Source organism: Prionailurus bengalensis, chromosome A2 (assembly GCF_016509475.1).
Source record: "Prionailurus bengalensis isolate Pbe53 chromosome A2, Fcat_Pben_1.1_paternal_pri, whole genome shotgun sequence".
NCBI lineage: Eukaryota > Metazoa > Chordata > Mammalia > Carnivora > Felidae > Prionailurus > Prionailurus bengalensis.
This window is the reverse complement of record NC_057348.1, coordinates 7,271,605-7,288,550: the sequence shown is the minus strand read 5'-3', so window position 1 is coordinate 7,288,550 and position 16,946 is coordinate 7,271,605. Positions and strand designations below refer to the sequence as shown.

Below are 16,946 nucleotides of genomic sequence, written 5' to 3'. Positions count from 1 at the left end.
ATTTTCCTTGTACTGCTCATTACATGAGTAAACATAAGTGTCAGAGCTCATCCTCAGAATACTTAAGATCTACGCATTTCATTGCATAGCACTTATATCTCAGTTAAAAAGAAAAACCAAAAGGAAAAATGTACAGGTGTGGCATGAAAGTAAACACATTTGGGTCTGTTCAGCCCAAAGGACTTCAGTTTGAGACCCCTGGCAGTAAGTGCAATCTGTACGAAGCATTTGAGATGCAGTATTTGTGGCAGCATGTAATTTCAGGGTTCTGGTCTTTTCATGGATAGAATGAAGTATCTCGGGTTGTGAAGGTTATTTTGGTTTATGGTAATGAAACTGGAATTTCCAGTGTTTGTCATCACTTGGATAGCATTCTGTAGATCAGCATTTGGGCTGCTGTTCTGTGTTTAATTTATTAAAGAATTATTAATTTTTAACATAGGAGTTATCCTTCGAACTGTATCAGATTAAAAGATAAAGTGAGTAGGAAGCCTTGTTAAGAAAGGAATAAAGGGGCGCCTGCGTGGCTCAGTCAGTTAAGCGTCTGACTTCGGCTCAGGTCGTGATCTCACAGTTGTGAGTTCGAGCCCTGTGTCAGGCTCTGTGCTGACAGCTCAGTGCCTGGAGCCTGCTTCGGATTCTGTGTCTCCCTGTCTCTCTGCCCCTCCCCTGCTCATGCTCTGTCTCTCTCTGTCTCAAAAATAAGTAAAAACATTTTTAAAAAGTTAAAAAAAAAGGAATAAAAATGACATAAAAACTTGGTGAGAAACAGAAGTGATAATAGGAAAAGGAGGTTCTCCAGGAAGACTTCTAAATAGACCAGTGTGAAGCCGTCTGATTTGGCATTGCTCCTTTGCCAGGGTGAGAGGAAGTCCATAAACCTTAATTGAACTGAGCCTCAATTAGGACCCACTGAGGCTGTTGAACACTTGTAATGTCTTCTGAGTTTTATAAAACCTTTCCACCATTATTTTTCTTATCTTTTTGGGTTATTTAGAATAGCTTATGGTTACTTGCCTTGTTTGTCCTTACCTTGCCCAAAAGAAATCCAAAATATTCGTGTATACATTTGTGTTTGTATATAGGATACTCGATTTTCTCACCTGTTTGAATTTTTACAACAATGATTGGATGAATCCATTTATAATTGAGTATCTTGTCTCTTTGGAATGTTGGGCCATTAAGCCCTGGGACATTTGCTGTATATGTCACTGTTTTCTACTTAGTGCCTAGCACAAGACCACAATTTCTTAATTATTTGTGGAAAGAATGAAGGAATAAGCCCATTATGATAACTTAAGAGGAGGTTCAGGGCTCCAAGCCACTCTAAGCTCCATCAAATGAAGCCCAAGGGTGTTAACCAAATAGAACACTTCATTTTTATCCTCTGTGTACTATCCAGCAGTGTTCTAGGCCAGTGCTGTCCAATGGAAATACAAATGTGTAGGTCATGTATATGAACAAAGCTTTCCTATACCTGTAAAAAAAAAAAAAAAAAAAAGGAGATACACTTTATCCCATCTATTCAAAATATTTCGGCATGTAACCCATATAAAAATTGATTTTAAATTATTTTCATCATACCAAGTAGTCAGAATTCATTGGACATAAAATTTTTGTGACATGTACTTGATATGTGTTTGAATCGTGTAATAAATACAGTTGACAAAGTAGATGTAAGTTTACCCAACCATATTTAAGTTCTCTAATAAGTGAATCTGCAAATGAGTTTTACATTTAAAATATAAAAATAAATAAAACTTAAAATCCTGTTTTACTAACTGCCTATCAAGTACTCAATAGCATATGTAGCTGCTGGCTACCAAAATGGACAAGTCTAAAATGCAAGTCTAAAATGATGTCTGATTATTATTTGGGAATAAGAACCTCAGGAGATCAAACATTAGAGACAAGCCTATCTACATTAAATTGTGGATCTCTTTTTTACTAATTGGAAGGTGTTGGACAAATGATTAGTGTTCTATCTCTAATTTTATCAGCTATTAAGTAGGGCTAATGATACCTATTGTAGAGAATTGTTATGATAATCAAGTGAGCTGATATACATAGAGCTCCTAGTGAGAAAATGTGTCACATATCCTCAGGAAATTGTAATCGATGTTATTGACTTTCATACCATAGATTATACCATTTTTAGTGAATCTCACATACATCATCTGCAGAGAGAGAGCTAATGTATGATGTTTGATTGATGGATTAGTAATGCTTGCTGATTAATGATTGATGTGGAAAGGACTCCAGTTAACCCTGTGTCAAGAGTAATGAAAATTGCCATATTTACTTATATTCTTAAGTTGCACTGAAGTGATCTTGGCATCCGATTTCGCATCAGGCAGATTTCACCATCAGTGTCCCAGGATGGCAGCCATTGATTTGACCCATGGTAAGTCATTGTTGATTCTCATTTTCAGAGGATTCTTAAATGTAACCCCTATACAATATAGGGTCCAGGGATCTGGGCCTAAGCAGTTAGGCTGCTGGTTCATTAGAGCTAAAATTTGCCAGAGAATGCTGTTCTCTAAGTCAGCTTCCTGGTGTGTGTGCTTTGGGAGTTGGTGCTGCATAATCCCATTGATGAGTTCTATTATCTTGGGCAAATAAAGAATCAGAGTTCCCAGGGATTGGGTTTCCATACCTGCAAAATAAGACTGTGGCCCCTTTCTACATGGGTAGTGTGTCTGGCACATTCTTTTTGTGGCTTCAGGTGTGGCTGGGCTACTCTGATATTTTATGGCAATAGTGTGTATTTGCATGAGATTTCTTGAGTGTATAGGGATATACAAGAATCTCAGAATAGGATGGAATGACTTTCAGGTGGGTGATTCTGGGAGATATGCTTGTGTTGCATTCTAAGAACCTAAGTGTTATTTTTTCCCTGAGATCTTTCTAGAGATCATTTTCCCCTTCATGAGGAAAACACAGAGGCAGAAAGGATGGTGGCTGTCTGGCTGAAAAATTATCATCAGGTAAGAAATAATCACATCAATCAACAGAATGCCATATTTACATCTACCAGGTGGACACATTCCTTCTAGGCACATCTATGTCCTGAGCTTCCTAAAGCAAATGAAGCCCCATGCAAGGACTGAGTCCCGAATTGAAGCTTCCCTGGAAGTGGAAATTCATTGAAAAGGGATTACAGTGAGAAGTAGTCTCAGTATTTCCGTAATCAATCCTGAAGCTCAAGGATTTCAAGTGCAGGCTTCCGCCTTGCTGTGTGCTCTGACATGGTAAGATATAAGTGTCCTTTTCTTAAAGAATTCAGTCATTTTATGCTGTTTATCGAGAATCTGTAGCGTGCTCAGAAGTCTATTGCAATAGAGGGAAATAAGAAGAGAGCTCCTACTCTGGTTATGATGAGATAAACTCATGTTTAAAAGGTGACATTAAAACCATATGAGTGGAGAGGAGCAGTGAGTGAGTCTAGATCGAGAGAAGAGTACCTAGGACCACAGAACCATGAGATGATAATGAGAAATCTCACAACCCTGCATCGGTATTGAGTCTCCCATCCTGAAAAAACGTGTTCCTTTGGGGTTTTTTGGTGAACGTTGGTGGGGATGTTTCTTAGGCCAACCCCGGTGTGATGGTTTAGATTTCAGTGACCTTTGACGACGTGGCATTGGACTTCACCCAGGAGGAGTGGATATTACTGGACCTCTCTCAGAGAAACCTATACAGAAACGTGATGCTAGAGAACTACCAGAACCTGGTCACAGTAGGTACGTAAGGCTGCCACCATTCCTGATATGGATCGTGTACTTAATGTGTTTCCAGGCTTGGTGATGCCTAATCTGAAACAGAATTGGAAATAGGAGATGCATAGTCCCTGCACTAATGGGCTGTAATCTGCAGTGGGTATTCTGGAAATGTGGCCGTAGGGCCCACAGTAACACCATTGCTCTGCTAAGAATTTATATTCTCAGACTCCATTTTTGACATTCTGAATTATAAAGCTGGGGTTGTTGCCCCATCTTCTATGTTCAGTAAGCTATCCTGACGATTGTGATGCGCTCCAACGTTTGAGACCACTGCTCTAGTGATTTCCCCATCAGAAAAGGAAGATCTCCTTTCCTTATCTCCTTTATTTCCTTTGGGTTTTTTTTTTTTATGTTTATTTATTTATTTTGAGAGAGAGAGTAGGGGGAGGGAAGAGAGAAAGGTAGGGAAAGAGTTAGGGGGGTGGGGGGGACAGGGAGAGAATCCTAGGCTTTGACAGTGCAGAGCCTGATGCAGGGCTTGAACTCACAAACCATGAGACCATGATTTGACCTGAGGCAAAGTCAGATGCTTAATCGACTGAGCCACCCAGGTGCCCCTTCTTTATTTCCTATTTGAATAAATGTCTTATGCTTTTTAAATATATATGTACGTTTGTTTTGGCTTTCAGGGGTCAGAGATAATGATTTTTTTGCCACAGAAAGGGAGCATTTGCCTTTTTGGTCCTTTGGAATAATTTCACTGCTTTCATTAGAAATAAGAGTTTTAGGGGCATCCGGGTGACTCAGTTGGTTAAATGTCCAACTCTTGATTTTGGCTCAGGTTGTGATCTCATGGTTCGTGAGTTCAAGCCCCACATCCAGCTCTGTGCTGACGGTGCAGAACCTGCTTGGGATTCATTCTCCCTCTCCCTCTCCCTCCCCCTCCCCCTCCCCCTCCCCCTCTGTGCCCCTCCCCTGCTTGTGCTCTCTCTGTCTCTCAAAGTAAATAAGAAACCATTAAAAAAAAAAAAAAGAAATATAGTTTTGGATTCATCAGAAGCCTTGTGATCTCTTGCGTGAGTCTCTCCTATTAATGTACCTTTTCCTGTGGACAGAATATCAACTGTCGAAACCTAAGCTGATCGCTTGGTTGGAACAACAAGAGCTAAGGGCAGTGGAGCAGGGTATTTTGCAAGGTGAGTGTGGTGACAGACATCACTGGTGAATGAGAAGCATGTCACTGGTCAATCTGAGGTATGACATCTTTGCAACTTTACTGTGTAACATTTTTAAATACATTTTGTCTCAGGGCTGAAGCCATTTGTCTTTGATGTTTTGGGATACCTTGAACTTCCTTCAGTCTTCTATTGAAAATTTCTGTGATGTCACAAATGACCTGGTGCTTCTACAGGTTTATCTTTGGCGTGTCCTTGTTGTCCACATGTTTTTCATGTGTCTACTTGATAATATTATGTTACCTGGATAATATTTTGATAGTTTCACATCATATTTGGTTTTCAGAAAGTTATTTTTTAGTAAGCCACTAAAGTGTGTTCCCACACACTTTTCGTGGTATTTTTCCCATGAACAAACTGATGCAGTCTTTTTTCTTTCTTATTTCACTCATTTTAAAATGAAAATAAAACTGAGTCTTCTTTTAAGATTGTTTAGCCTATGGTTTATTTCTACAGATGTTTGAATCTGTGTCTTTGTTTTACTTCAGAATGGGAGACAGGACTTCAGACTAAAGGGTCAGAATCTCACCAGGATTTTTTTGGAGGAAAAACAGCCAGTGAAATACAAAAAGTAAGACTGATTTGAGATATTTCTTTTTTTTTTTTTTTTTTTAAGTTTATTTATTTATTTTAAGGGAGAGAAAGCAAGCGAGCGGGGGAGGGACAGAGAGAAGGGGAGAGAAAGGGAATCCCAGGCAGGCTCCACAGTGTCAGCCTGACTCAGGGCTTGAACCCACAAACCATGAGATCATGACCTGAGCTGAAATCTGATGCTTAACTGACTGAGCCACCCAGACACCCCTTTTTATGATATTTCTTCTATTCCGCATTCAAAAAAGATTGGTAGTTCTGTTATAAAAACTCAGTGCAGTTTGGATATATTTGAGACAAATGGCATTGACCAAAGACAAAGCAGAGATACTCTGAATATGATGATTTAGGGTTTATAATCTAAATCTGTTTTGAAAATTGTTGATTCCTCGATACCATAAGTACACATTCCCCAAGATATAACTTGTCATTGAGTCTTTAAACATTTTCATGAAATTTTACTAGAAGGGTGCCTGGGTGGCTCGGTCGGTTATTAAGTGTCCAGCTTCAGCTCAGGTCATGATCTCATGGTTCATGGGTTTGAGCCCTGCGTTGGGCTCTGTGCTGACAGCTCAGAGCGTGGAGCCTGCTTCAGATTCTGTGTCTCCCTCTCTCTGTGCCCCTCCCCTGCTCACACTCGCGTGCGCGCTCTCAAAAAAATAAACAAACAAACAAACAAATAAATAAATAAATAAATTTTTACTGGAATGATCACGAGAGTAGAATAGATGACATCAGTTTTTGGCAGAGGAATTCCGTGGTTTAACCTGAAAGAAATCAACAGGAACTGTATTTATGTAATAAAAGTGGTAAGAGTCCTTATCATGTTTTTAGCATTATAAGGTTGAAACTTATCAGTCTGAAAATGCTGTCATCATCTTTCATCCCTTCATCAACAGGAGAGGACCCACCATGGAGTAGAACTCTCTGACTGTCAGCAAAGTGGGAAAGACTTGAGGAAGCACTTCAACCTTAAGACACACGTGAGAACTCAAAATAGAGAGAACGCTTTTGAGTGTAACCCATATCACAATGGCTTCCTTAATCTGCAAAAGAAAAACTCTCCTAGAGAGAAGCTTTCTGAGTTGAATCGGTGTGGTAAAATCTTGCGCCTGACTCCACCTATCATGTATGAGAGAACCAGCCTGGCAGGGAAGTCTTTGGAATGCAGCGACTGTGGGAAAACATTCATTAATCATTCCCATTTTCAGGCGCACATGAGGATTCACACTGGAGGAGATTTTGATGAATGGAAGCCGTTTATAAGAGCTTCAGTCTTCTCAGCAGGCCATACTGAGCATGTGCAGACACATACTCAAGAACCCCATGAATGTAAACAATGTGGGAAATCTTATGCAGATTCCAAGTGCCTCAATAATCACATCATTCGACTTCACACTGGAATAAAACCCTTTGAATGTAGTGAATGTAGGAAAGCCTTTGCTACATCCTCCCGTCTTTATGTGCATTTGAGACTTCACACCGGAGAGAAACCCTATCGGTGTAAAGAATGTGGGAAACACTTCCAGTGGCCCTCGCTCCTTCGTAAACATGTTCGAACTCACAGTGGTGAGAAGCCCTATAAATGTAAGGAATGTGGAAAAGCCGTCAGTCGTTCGTCAGTTCTTAATGAACATTTGAGAATTCACACTGGAGAGAAGCCGTATAAATGTAAGGAATGTGGGAAACGTTTCGCTTGGCTCTCGGTCCTTCGTAAACACGTTCAAACTCACAGTGGTGAGAAGCCCTATAAATGTAAGGAATGCGGGAAAGCCCTCAGTAGTTCCTCAATTCTTAACGAACATTTGAGAATTCACACTGGAGAGAAGCCGTACAAATGTCAGCAATGTGGGAAAGCCTTCACTAATTCCTCACGACTTAGTGTACATTTGAGAACTCACACTGGAGAGAAACCCTATCAATGTAAGGAATGTGGGAAAGCTTTCGTTTGGCCCTCAGTCCTTAAAAAACATTTACGAACTCACGGTGGAGAGAAGCCCTATGAATGTGGTGAATGTGAGAAAGCCCTTGGTAGTTCCTCGTATCTTCATGAACACTTGAGACCTCACACTGGAGACAGACCCTTTCAATGTGGTGAATGTGGGGAAGCCTTTAGGACTTTCTCCTATTTTCATAGCCATTTGAGAAATCACTCTAGAGAGTAACCCTGTGAATGTAAGCACTGTGGGCAAGCTTTCACTGCTGCTTTCATCTGGATTCAACACTTAAGAATCCACACTGAAGAGAAGCCCTGTTGATGTAAGGAATGTGGGAAAGACCTCACTTGGTCCTCCAGCCTTCACAAGCGTATACAGACTCACAGTAGAGGGAAGCCCTGTGAGTGTACGGGATGTGAGAAAGCCTACACCACTTCCACAACTGCAAATACACATTTGAAGTCCCACTGGAGAGAAGCCCTTTGAGGGTACACAGGGAGGGGAGGCATTCACCGTTTGCTCAAGCCGAACTCCATGCGTGAAAACTGATACCGCAGAGCAACCCCTTAGACATAAAGGAGTGAGAGAAAGCCTTCACGTCATGGTCACAACGTAACACCTAAAAAATGCACCATAGATTATGTACAGAATAATTGTGACCAAATTTGTTACCCAGTTGATTTCAAAAACATGACCACCACACTGGGGGAAAACTGTATGAATATGAGGAATGTGGAAAAGTCTCCAGGTGTCCCACTGAATACATGAAAAAACTCACTAATTAGATGCCCCGTGAAGTTAAGCAATGTGGGAAGGCAACCAGTCTCCTACAGAGCACGCTGGAGGAACACAGTGAAGTGGTTAAATGTAAGAGACGTGGAACTCAGCTTATAGGGTGGGTTTATATATCTGTTATGAACATGTGCCACTCTGCCCTGACCATTTTGGGGAAGGGTCTGGCTTCCTGCCCCTGAGAGTTTTGCTAGTCTAGTTTCTACACCTTGGTTGCAGCCTGGTCCCAAGTGAGACTACCACCGTTAGACTTAATGCTGTTCAAGCCACCCGGGTTGTCTGGTCGCGTGGACCTTGTCTAATACTGTGAAGACGGTGAACATTTGAAGTAGTTAGTTCACTGCTCAGAGAGTCCACTGATGGTGCCTCATGGAGGTGAAGGTGTGGGGGTGGTATATGTCTCTAAATTTCCTGAAAATGCTCTTGGTTCTGTCTCACACCTGATCTTTCTGGGTCAGAAAAGACTTTAGAAATGGTGAGGGTTATACACCCAGATTTCATAGCTCTGCAAAGAGAGCCACACACCCAGTACTGGGTTAGAAAATACTTTCAATCTCAGTGTGCGGAGAGATTGGGAACAGAGCTCCTAGATCACCACAACCCGGAAGAAACCAATTATGTTGTTTGCCTGTGTTTAGAAATAGCTGCAGCTGGCACGTGACTTACTGGTTAGTTTCTCATCCTTTCATATGTGGGAGATAGAGAACCTTGTGAATATGGCAAGTCCTGATAATCTGAAGTACTTGCTGCCACCACTGGCAGTTCTTCAAATTGACCTTTGGATAGAGACGCAGAATCCACCAGAACCTTGTTTCCGTACTGAGTTGACACATTCATACACTCGTGACCCTTGAGCAGCCTTTAGTTTTGTGGGTGGCCTCGGAGGCCACAGCAGCTTAATGTCATGTTCGTTTGGGTTTAAACCAGTGGAGTACACGCCGAGTCAAATGTAGCGATGATCCTGATCAGAAGTGACCTGGGCACATTTGTCTTAGGTTTATGTTTGGAGGAGGTTGGGATATGAAGTGATTCTCTTGGGTGTAGGTGGGGGTGTAGGCTTCACTGCTTCGTGTGGGTTGCAGTGTAGAATACGCTGGCCTTCGGTGGCATCATTGGATTATTGCAAAGCCTACTTGTCCTCATTCCAACGATCTGATACCCTCATCAGTAACATCTGTGTTTGTCAATAACCACGCTTGCCGACTTTTTGTCTCATTAGGATCCTCTTTTCGTAGTCTGATTGTCTCTTCCTTAATAAGAATGTCTTCTAGATGGGGAAATGTAAAGCACTTTCCACCTGGTGGGTCTCACTGCTGTGACCTCCATTTCCTATGGGAGAAGCCTGGCAGTGTAGTTCAGTTCTGCTGGAACCATTCTTCCCAGAGAAGCTTGATTGCCTCACTGATGTACACTGTGGTACCCCCCATGCTGGACCCCTTCATCTACAGCCTGAGGAAAAGGATGTGATGGGGGCCCTGGGAAGTCTTCACCTAAGAGAGATGGGCCCTGATGGGCCACTGGTCTCAGAACCGAGAGGATATTGTGGGCCCCAAATGCAAATGTTGTGGATTTAAACCTTGTGGTTATTTTTCTCTTGTAATAGAAACTTCATTTCCTCTGTTTCCAGAGCACCCATGATGTGCTTGTATTTGTCTTTGTATTTGTTTCTCAACAACTTCTTTAGTAGTTCCTTTGTTACCTTTCTTCCCTAATTACAGTTCCAGAATTCTTTGGTCAGATTTCCTGTAGCCATTCCTGACATGGCCAACATTAGATGTGAAACACTTCCATCAAGTGCTGGCCTGCTTTCCTCAACTGCCCTCTCAAATGTTGATACTCTTCAAGTGCATTTATTTGGGTGCATTATTCACATGAAGAAGGGGCATGAAAAGGCTACTACAGTTGTAATTAAAGTCCTTGCCATGTCAAAACTGTTCATCCTGTTTTACATGTATAATTTCATGCAATTATGATGTTTCTTACAGAGATCTTCTCATTTACCCCATTTCCCACCAATAGCTTGTGATTGCAATGGATTCTACCATAGAAACAGGGATGTGATTTTCAACTTCCAGTGTAGGAATGTGATTTGAGTGGTAGTTTGCTTAGGAGTTTCTATGTAGTATGTTGCAAGGAGAAGTCTGAGATACTGCCTCATTCTTTGCCTTCTGTCGTCCTCCTATCAATCCCTCTTTTCTTATCCATGTTTAACTGCACCTTTATTTTCCATCATTGCTACCTTAAGATATGCCCCGGGACCTCAGGTGGAAACTCCTTTTCTCATTGCATGATTGGCAGCTGGTGGAGGGAAAGAAGAATGAAAAATGAGTGTTTGATGGGTAGAGTTTCCCTTTGGGAATATGAAACCATCTGGAAACAGCGGTAATGGTTGCACAAAACAAAAACAGAAAAAAAAACCAATGTATTTGATGTGAACAGAATAGAATTGTACACCTAAGTGTTTAAAATAGTGAATTTTGTTACAGATATTTAAACACAATAAAAAAGTAACAAGAAGAAAAGACTGAGATTCGTTTCTGATAATATCTTTAATTCTGTAGTAAGGTAATAGGCAGTTGCTGGGATTTTTTAGAGAAATCTTTTTTTTTAATTAAAAAAGATTTTTTTTTAATGTTTATTTTTGAGAGAGAGAGACACAGAGACAGAGCACAAGTTGAGGAGGGGCAGAGAGAGGGAGACACAGAATCCAAAGCACATTCCAGGCTCCAAGCTGTCAGTACAGAGTCCGACGCAGGGCTCGAATGCATAAACTACGAGATCGTGACCTGAGCCAAAGTCGGATACTTAACTGACTAAGCCACCCAGGTGCCCCTCGAGAAATCTTTTAATACTAGCCCTGAACAGTCTAGAACAGAATCTCAAAAATTCAATAGTGACATTCTGGTCTGTTTAATAATTTCTTGTGAGGGCTGTCCTGTGTAGTGTAGACTTTTATTTATTTATTTTTTTTTCAACGCTTATTTATTTTTGGGACAGAGAGAGACAGAGCATGAACGGGGGAGGGGCAGAGAGAGAGGGAGACACAGAATCCGAAACAGGCTCCAGGCTCTGAGCCATCAGCCCAGAGCCCGACGCGGGGCTCGAACTCATGGACCACGAGATTGTGACCTGGCTGAAGTCGGACGCTTAACCGACTGCGCCACCCAGGCGCCCCTAGTGTAGACTTTTAAAAGATCCCTGTTGTCTACCCACTAGGTGCCAGCACATACGTGTGGTAACTAAAAATGACTAGACATTGCCTTTGCATAGGGGTCCAAACCAGCCTGACAACCGCTGGAGAAAAATTCTATGGGTGCTAGAGTCGATAGTGTCAGCTTTTACACTGATGGCAATAAGAGGAAGAAAATTGTGGGGAGGATAAAACATCAGTTTAATCTTGGAAAGGGTGAGTTGAGGAGCCTACAGAACACCTCACTGGTAACAGAATATCAGAGGTCAGATTTACTCGTGTGTCCATTGGTCTGTACTGATGCAGGTATAAATCAAGGACATACTTCTCCAGTTTGAGAGCCTGCTTCTCTCCTCTCCTGCAACACACATACTCACCACCAAATGCAGCAATGACTGAAAAGTGACCAAATACATTTTGGATACTACTGGCTTAGCCATCTTTTGCTTTGATCTAGTTATGTGATAAGTTAAGATTTCCTTAAGATTAATGCACTGAAATTCCTGGGACCACAAGATGGCAGAATATGAGGTCCCCACTTGGATCCCCCCACAGCAACAATAGTCAGCCTTCCATGAACAAAAGTGCTTTGTGGAAGTTTTGGAATCCAGATAGGAGACTACAAAACCCGAGTAGAGTCCACAAACTAGGAGGGTCATTTTGAGAAGGGACACCTATGCCCAGATGGCCGGCTCACTGGCTGTGGTTCCAGCTACACATGTGGAAACAGCCATGTCGTCATGTGGACTTCGCTACAGCCCCATTTGGCCTTGTCACCAGCACCATCACTCAGGCCCTGGAAGGAAACACATCCAGCCATGCCTCTCAGGTAACAGGCCTGCTGACCTCACTCTGAGATGCAGACCTTGAGCAAGCCAGCCGGTGACCCACCTGAAGCCTCTCTTTAAAAAAAAATTTTTTTTTTGATGCTTATTTATTTTTGAGAGAGAGAGAGAGACAGAGCACGAGCAGGGGAGGAGCAGAGAGAGAGGGAGACACAGAATCCGAAGCAGGCTCCAGGCTCCAAGCTGTCAGCACAGAGCCCGACTCGGGGCTTGAACTCACAAACCATGAGATCATGACCGGAGCTGAAGCCGGAAGCTCAACCAACTGAGCCACCCAGGTGCCCCCCACCTGAAGCCTCTCTTAGCTGTGGTCTTCCCCACAGAGGAATCCAGAAGGACATGTGTCCATCTGTGAGCCTGGAGGCAGGCCTACTAACCTTGGTCTGACTGCAGATCTTAAAGCAGCCCACAACCCAGCTCTCGGCACCAGGCCACGATATAGGAGGAGTCCTGCCCATCCTGGGACCGTGGGGGAGACTGGCCCATCAGTGCCCCCTGAGGCAGGCCTGCAGAACCTGGTCATGGCTGTGGGCCCTAAGTAGCCTTGTGAATTGGCTCCAGGCCCTCTCAGCTGTGGTCTGGGGCCATTTGTGCCTGCCTAGTTGCACAACTAGAAATGCTACCACCATCTTTGGACCCTGAAGAGAGTGCTTGTCTTGGTGTTGGCCAAGGTCTTGGAGGGACGACCTTTGACCAGGGTCCAAAGAAGGATGATGGCCCTGACAACGGGACAGTATAGCACAGACTCCAATGCAGACCCAGTAGCAGCCATGTGACTGGTGTCAACCCCACTTGACTATGATTCTGGAGGTAGACCCCACCAGTCCAGGGACCCATACAAGACAGTTTTTTACGTATGAAAACAGTCTATACACTCTTAAAGAGATGTTTGCTCTTTCAGTTATGGAGACACAAATGGCAAGCCCCGTTGCCTGCAGATAGAGCCAACAGACCATTAAGTAGCCTACACGGAGCTGAGAGATGAAGGACTTTCTGTAACTATGTGACCCTAGAACGACTGCAAGAGTGATTGATTACTCAAATGTGCAGATCTAACACAAAGAGGCAATGATCCCAAGAATTAGGTAAACATGTTACCACCAGTGCAATTAACCCCAAGCTGAACACCTACAGCAGTAAATGCAACAAACATTACCAACCTTTATATATATACCACTAAATATTAAGACTTGTATACCATTCAAAACAGTGTGATATGAGTGTGAGTAAATGCAATACGAGTGAAGGAGTGTCCAGAGACCAATACAGGAATTCACTGTTTAATCAAGTTGGAATTTCAAATCTATAGGTCAAGAATAGCTTGTAAGTGGTACTGAATCCATCATCTTTTCTAGGGAAAAGAACTACTGGATCCAGTACCCTACCCCGCATGTAAAATATACGCTATGAGGATTAAAGACTTTGGTGTTTTGGAGCACCTAGGTGGCTCAGTCAGTTAAGCGTCCAACTTCGGCTCAGGTCATGATCTGGAGGTTCATGAGTTTGAGCTCCTTGTCGGGCTCTGTGCTGACAGCTCAGAGCCTGGTTTGGATTCTGTGTCTCCCTCTCTCTCTGCTCCTCCCCTGCTCATGCTCTCTCTCTCAAAAATAAACATTAAAAATTTTTAATAAAAAAAAAAAGTTTGGGGGCGCCTGGGTGGCGCAGTCGGTTAAGCGTCCGACTTCAGCCAGGTCACGATCTCGCGGTCCGGGAGTTCGAGCCCCGCGTCGGGCTCTGGGCTGATGGCTCCGAGCCTGGAGCCTGTTTCGGATTCTGTGTCTCCCTCTCTCTCTGCCCCTCCCCCGTTCATGCTCTGTCTCTCTCTGTCCCAAAAATAAATAAACGTTGAAAAAAAAATTTAAAAACAAACAAAACAAGACAAAAAAAAAGTTTGGTGTTTTTATTTTTTATTTATCTTTTGGTGTTTTTAAATAGATTATATTTAAGAAGTAAATTACAAAATCTGTATATAATTGAGATTTTTAAGGCAAGTTAGGAAATCCATATATAATTTTAAAAAAATATTTATTTTTTGGGAATGCAAGCTGGTGCAGCCACTCTGGAAAACAGTCTGGAGGTTCCTCAAAAAATTAAAAATAGAACTACCCTATAACTCAGCAATTGCACTACTAGGCATTTATCCAAGGGATACAGGTATGCTGTTTCGAAGGGACACACGCACCCCAATGTTTATAGCAGCACTATCAACAATAGCCAAAGTATGGAAAGAGCCCAAGTGTCCATCGATGGATGAATGGATAAAGAAGATGTGGTATATATATACAATGGAGTATTACTTGGCAATCAAAAAGAATGACATCTTGCCATTTGCAACAACGTGGATGGAACTGGAGGGGATTATGCTAAGCGAAATTAGAGAAAGACAAATGTATGACTTCACTCATATGAGGACTTCAAGGCACAGAACAGATGAACATAAGGGAAGGGAAACAAAAATAATATAAAAACAGGGAGGGAGGCAGAACATAAGAGACTCAAATATGGAGAACAAACTGAGCATTACTGGAGGGGTTGTGGAAGGGGGGATGGGCTAAATGGGTAAGGGGCATTAAGGAATCTACTCCTGATATCATTTTTGCACTATATGCTAACTAATTTAGATGTAAATTAAAAAAAATAAAACTAATAAAAAATATTTATTTTCGGGAGAGTGCAAATGGGGGCAGGGTGGCAGAGAGAGGGGGACAGAGGTTCTAAAGCAGGCTCTGTGCTGACAGGCTGACAGCAGGCTGACAGCCCGATGCAGGGCTCAAACTCACAAACCATGAGATCATGACCCGAGCCAAAGTCAGGTGTTCAACCGACTGAGCCATCCAGGCACCCTCATATACAATTTTTTTTTTATTTTCTTAAGTTTATTTTTTAATTTATTTTGAGAGAGAGAGTGTGGAAGGGGCAGAGAGAGATGGAGAGAGAATCCCGAGGAGGCTCTGCACCATCAGCACAGAGCCTGATGTGGGGTTTGAACTCACGAACTGTGAGATCATGACCTGAGCCGAAACCGAGTCAGACACTTAACCGACTGAGTCACCCAGGCTCCCCCCTCATATATAATTTTTTAAAAACACTTTTTTGGAGGCACCTGGGTGGCTCAGTCGGTTAAGCGTCCAACTCTTGGTTTCAGCTCAAGTCAGGATCTCATGGTTCCTTGAGTTCGAGACCCGCCTCCAGCTCTGTGCTGACAATGCAGAGCCTGCTTGGGATGCTGTGTCTCTTTCCCTCTCTCTCTCTGCCCCCCCCCCGCCCTTGTTCTCTCTTGCTCTCAAAATAAACATTAAAAAAACAACATTCAATGATATTTAAGAAAAATTAAAATAAAAACACTTCTTTGCCTATATAAAATTTAATGATTTATGCAATAAACATGAAACATTAATGTAGCAAAATAGGTATCGATTCAATAGATGGGTACAAAACATTTAATGATTCACATGAACAAGCCTGGATGAAATATGTTTTAAATCAGTATTTCAAAAGATCTTTTATTAACTGTACAAAGATAACCCACTCAAAATCACAGCAAGTATAACTTTAGAACCATTCCTGAATAAGGGAAGAATGCCCAGTGTTAGTGGTTTTTCACAAAGCAAGAACAAAAATATATATGTGAACAAAATATGAAAGATTTATAAAATTGTCATTACATTGAAAACACAAGGAATCAATGATTAGAGTTTAGCATTACGTCCAGTGTAACCAAAAACAAATAAGGGGAGGGGCGCCTCAGCTCAGGTCATGATCCCAAGGGTTGTGAGATGAAGCCCCCCCCCCCCCCCCCCCCCCCCCCCCCGTCAAACCTGCCTAGGGTTCTCTCTCCCCTTTCCCCTCTCCCTGACTTGAGAACTCTCTTGGTCAAAAACAAAAAACAAACCAGACTTCTTAGCTATATAAAAATTAAAAGTTTCTACAGTTATTAATGAAACATTAACTTAACAAGAGACATATCAATTCAATGTATGCATAAAGCACGTTGCATGATGTACATGGACATTTCTTTCACTTTTTATTGATGAACAACTGACATACAATACTGGATTACCTTCAGGCGTCCACGTAGCAATTTGATATATATATCCTATACAATGCACACATCCTAAAATAGTCACCACAGTAAGTCTAGTTGCCATCTGTCACCAAGGTTGTTACAATGTTGGATTGGCTCATATTCCCTATTGTGAACATTATATCCAGTGTCCCAGTTATTTTACAACCGGAAGACTGTACATCTTAATCCCCTTCACTTATTTCCTCCATTCCCTCCCACTCCCCTCCACTAAGTCTTGAGTAGATGTACTCTAGTCCTGTTTAAAGAGATCTTTACTAACTGCCCAAAGGCCATCCAACGAAAACCACAGCAAACGTGATTAGGGGAGCAACTTTATAACCATGCCTGAAGAGAAGAATGCCTGGTATCAGTGCGATCTCACAAAAACAGATATACATATTTGACACAGAAAAAGGAACGATATACAGGAACTGTCATAACAATGAAAGCAAGGCATCAACGACTAGACTTTAGCGTCGTGTCCAACGTAAACGACAATGAGAGGAAATCAAGGCCTAGAGACGGGATGGACTGCGGCAGACAGACTATGTGACGGACTCTCGGGCTT

The 16,946-nt window shown here is 42.2% G+C and overlaps 1 protein-coding gene across 2 annotated transcripts in view; it reads left to right on the top strand.

Moving 5' to 3' along the window:
- Positions 1–553: 553 nt before the first annotated feature.
- Positions 554–16,946, top strand: part of LOC122486830 (zinc finger protein 426-like) — a 32,266-nt gene continuing 15,873 nt past the window's right edge. Inside the window, exons 1-6 of one of the 2 annotated variants that reach the window (XM_043586448.1) lie at positions 554–2,404; positions 2,902–2,987; positions 3,617–3,743; positions 4,838–4,918; positions 5,446–5,528; positions 6,448–10,805. In XM_043586448.1, coding sequence (XP_043442383.1) covers positions 2,380–2,404; positions 2,902–2,987; positions 3,617–3,743; positions 4,838–4,918; positions 5,446–5,528; positions 6,448–7,713 — 1,668 coding nt within the window. In that variant the 5' untranslated portion in view covers positions 554–2,379 and the 3' untranslated portion in view covers positions 7,714–10,805. The other variant, XM_043586451.1, reaches the window with a different exon arrangement.